The 4298-nt window shown below is 47.6% G+C and overlaps 1 protein-coding gene across 1 annotated transcript in view; it reads right to left on the reverse strand.

Moving 5' to 3' along the window:
- The window catches only part of TADA1 (transcriptional adaptor 1), a 15836-nt gene extending 11544 nt beyond the window's left edge, over positions 1–4292 (reverse strand). Inside the window, exons 1-3 of the mRNA XM_009273302.1 lie at positions 4201–4292; positions 3867–3958; positions 2665–2730 (exon numbers count right to left, since the gene is read on the reverse strand). Coding sequence (XP_009271577.1) covers positions 2665–2730; positions 3867–3958; positions 4201–4274 — 232 coding nt within the window. The 5' untranslated portion in view covers positions 4275–4292. The remainder of the gene's footprint in view (positions 1–2664; positions 2731–3866; positions 3959–4200) is intronic.
- Positions 4293–4298: the final 6 nt, after the last annotated feature.

Here is a 4298-nt window from a genome sequence, read left to right on the forward strand (position 1 = left end):
GTATCCCGTGCCACACAGGCTGTTGAACTGGGATTTGAAGTTTGCACAACCAACAGCCTATGCAGATGAGAGGTGGAAATGAAAAGCATTCTCACAAAGGGTAACATTCACCCAGTGTTCCCTTATAAGCCCAGGTGGAACCACTACTACCAAAGGCAGCAAAATTTGGATCAGATGGGTTTGTTTGCATGGTTCAACGTGTTACAACCACTCCTTAAAAATACCTTCTCCAAGGTTTCCTATTCCAACTGCCACAATATCAAGTACACTTGTAATGCTGACCACACCATTTTTTTTTAAAATACAAACTGGCATTTTAAAGATGGTTCTTTTCCCCCTTGTCTCTCTCACACAAAGGTGGAAAGTACATGCATCAGTAACCCTTGTGATGGTGTGCCAAGTGCATCAAGCACACTTCTTTAAAGTTACTTGTTTCCATGAATCATGAAGTAAACACCTTCTACCCAAAAGACAATGGTGGAGACAAAAGCCTGTTAGCTTTCCATTCTTACATGGAAATACATTCTTACATACAATGGAATACATTCTTACATTTCATGGGGGAAAAAGAAAACAAAAAAGAAAAAAAAAAACAACAAAAAACTAGCAGGTGCAGGGGGGAGAAAAAGAAGTCTAGACATAACATCTAGTATTCCACTCCTACTGCACTTTCCTGGGCTTGCATGTACAATCCGCTACGCCACACACAGCAGACTGGCAAGTAAAATGTGTGTGTAATACAGATCTACCAGTCAGTGGCCCAGAAAGAGGTATGTCCGTAGAGATTAGCTCCAAAATCGTTGGGAGACTCTGCATTTATCTGAGGAGAGCAAAACAGAGACTCTAGAAGGGACTAGTAGTATGTACTGTTAACTGCAGAGCACTAAACCATGTCTTTAAGAACACACACACGATCAAACTGATTTTTTTCAAGCTGGCTTATGCAGATCTGTGGACACAGAGCCAACAGAAGCCTGCCTGAAAGTACTGGAGGTGACCAGCTGGTCAGCACTGGGTAAGGTAGCTGGTCAGCTGGCACTCCGTTACATGCTCCCACCGATCTGCTGAAGCACTACAAAGAAGGGTTCTTCAAGGGCTCTTAAAGAGAGTAAGCTTCAATGGGACAAAAGGAAAAGTCCTTGCAAGGACTTGAAATTGAAAAGGTCAGGCAGGAAATAACGAGCATATGGAAGACACCTGTGGAGCACCACACTGCTTTGTGCCAGGGCTCGTACTTTTAACACATTCCTGGACAGCCTTGAAAAAGGGGGTACTGGGGAGCTGGCAGAGTTTGCTGACAAATCGGAGGTATTCAAGCCAGGGAAGATGAAGCCTGACCGGATGGCTGCAGAAGAGCTGCACAAGACTAAGTGACTGAATAAAGAGACAAATGAAATTCAATGCAGTTAAGCACAGAGCGGTGCACACAGGAATAAACAACCCCAACTTTAGTCACACAGCAATGGGCTCCAACCTGACTACCGCCACTCAGAAGCAAGACCTCTGAGCCACGATCTCTACTGCAACACTGACATCAGCTCAGTGCTGAGCTCGGAGAACGCAGGCGTTCTCTCCCTCCCCCTCCTAATGTAGATTCAGCTACTTCAGGTAATACTCACAGGGGAATGACTGTTCTTGTGCTTTCTTTTTATAATCCAGCTATAAGTACTCCAAGTCAAAAGCAAGGAGCAGCGAGATTTAGACATAAATCTTCTGAATTACATGAGTGCAGACCACTGAAGAGGACAAGCCTGGCACTCAAAAGGTGTTTGTAAAGTTCAAGAGCAAAGCAAGTTTGGAGGTGGGGGAGGTTAGCATTTAATTAGCACAGCTGGTATAGTTAAGGACCAGCTACAACACAAAAAGCTGTGGGTATCCATAAATTTTGCACTTTTTCCTTCCTCCAGCTATATCATATACCCTAATAACAGGTATTCTCTCCTTTCAAAAAAACTCATCTCTCAGGTCTCAGCCCATCAGAGCTACAACAATTTTCTCTCCCTTACCACACAGCAGTTTCAAATCTTTAATTGCAGCTTAGTTGTCCTTCCTATCAGATCTCTGGATTGAGAGTTCTTTTGAAGACCAAACAAAACATATCTTGCAACCCTGACAACAGCCATTCTAAATGCTTACTAAGTTAAAAAGTTAACTATTATCTGCAGAAGGTTGGGTTAATTGGCCACAGCTCAATCAAGACACGCTGTAAGCATTCCCAGCAAGCATTTTTCTATCAGATACGTACTTGATTTCAAGATCAGTTGGGAAAATCCAGCTTCCCAAAATGATATCCCCAGCAGAGAGAAGAACAAAGAGCATCACCAAGTTCAGAAGAGAGAGGAAGCGGTAAGCAAAGCAGATCAAAGACAAAGCAGCACCTCTCTTTACACTTCAGCTCACAGCACACACCTAATCCAGAAATCAAACCAGCTTACCGCACACAGCAATCCAGCGTTAGCCTCTAATCAAGCACATGCAGCTTATTTATAAAAGCATCTCTGCTGAAATCAGCTGGATCACTACTTTGCTACCCTTTTGCCTGCGTGCCAAAACCGTGAATATTAAGGCTCAGAAAATTGGAGTGCCTTGTACAAAACTGACCAAGCACACATATGGCAAAGCGTTACTACCCGATCGTTTTTAATGAGGCTTCTCGGGACTTACCTGGTGCAGAAACCAAGATCTGGCATCGGGTAAGAATAGCCAGGAGGAAATCGTTGTGAGAGTGGACTGCGTAAAGACAGACAGTTCATTAGCAACACGTCAGTGCACAGAGGCACCCCCTCAAAGCAATCTTAAAGTAGCGCGCTATGCCTTTCCACAGTCGTGTTTTCCCCACGTGCTTTCAACTTAACGTTTTTTTGAGAGTTTTCTTCTACTGGACCCAGAATCCGCTACTACCACACCAACAAAAAGGATACTACACATGGCATGGAAACAAGTTAGGTCACTTCTCAGTGTGACACACACACAAATCCAGCCCTACAGCATGCAACATGAAACGTCTGGTGTATTCAGCCAGTCAGAGGAGGATCAGCTGTCCCCCCTGCTGCACAGACTTCTGGTAGCAGGGCTTTTGATTTTGCTAGAAAAGGACCAGTAAGAGCCAGCCCCAAGAAGGTGAAGTTAAGTCAAATAGGTTCTAGATAAAATGCAACTTCCTCGCAGAAGGGTCACTGGAACAGAGTGAGTAATTACACGTTAGAAAGACCAAAGACGAACTTCATAAGCCAGAGGGTTACACGATCCTCTTTGGCCTTTGAACCCAAGCACCAACAAACTCCCTGCCCTTCCCCACAGGGATCATGAACATGGAAGTCAGGAGCACCCACAACACGCTCAGCAATGCCCACCAATGTTGGCAGACCCACACAGAGGTGAGGACAAAGGAATCTCACCCGTCAGCGCTCCAGTCTGCCACCCCCAAAGGCCAGGAAGGGGATCTGCCTGCTGCAAAATCGCCTGGGTGAACTCGAGGTTTCCCTCCCCCACTTCAGCCACACCACCAGTTCAAGTCCCAACCAAAGGGAGAGTGCAGTATGGAAAGAACTGGGTCTCTATGGTGACATAAAAAAAAAAAAAGGCTTTTCGGTTGCTGGGACAGCATATTTTACCTTTTTACCGTATTTACACAAGGCCAAATTGCTTGTCAGTGCCGGGGCCACAAAGGGACTTCCCCCTGCAGGCCAAGGCACCTCCCACCTTTTTAACTCTATTGCTACTGGAGCCCTGGCCGTTCTTATTTCCCTCGCAGCAATTTCCCTGCCGGGGAGGCAACATGCAGCCGGGAGGAGCTCCCCCCAGGCCTGGCAGGGGCAAGGCAGCATTACAGCTGGCAGGAAAACAAACACAAGATGGCTTTTTACCATTGTCTTGCGTGAGAAGCCTGCGTGCTTCCAGGTCAAACTCCTCCTTACTGATCTTTTGCTTGAACCAGAGCTTCAAGTTGGCCCAGTACCTAGGGAAGAGCGGGAAGGTGCAGACACCAAACGAAAAGGGTTGTTCCTAAACGCGCTGCTTTCCCCCACCAGCGCAAATGGGCCCGGGGCCAGGCCAGCGCTGAGGCTTCCGCACACGGTACAAACGCGCGGCCCTCTGAAGGCCGGGAGAAGACGAACGGGCCGCGCAGCACCCAGGCCCGGCCAGCACCGCCCTCTCAGGCCCGGCCCGGCCCGGCGGGACGCCCCCCCCCGCACTCACTGCTTCACGTTCTCGCCCAGCGCCTCGCTCAGGCTCTTCTTGGCCGCCTCCAGCTCGCTCACATACGTCGCCATCACCGTCGCCACCGGAGAGAAGGG

Source organism: Aptenodytes forsteri, unplaced genomic scaffold (genome assembly GCF_000699145.1).
Source record: "Aptenodytes forsteri isolate BGI_AS27 unplaced genomic scaffold, ASM69914v1 Scaffold95, whole genome shotgun sequence".
Lineage (NCBI taxonomy): Eukaryota > Metazoa > Chordata > Aves > Sphenisciformes > Spheniscidae > Aptenodytes > Aptenodytes forsteri.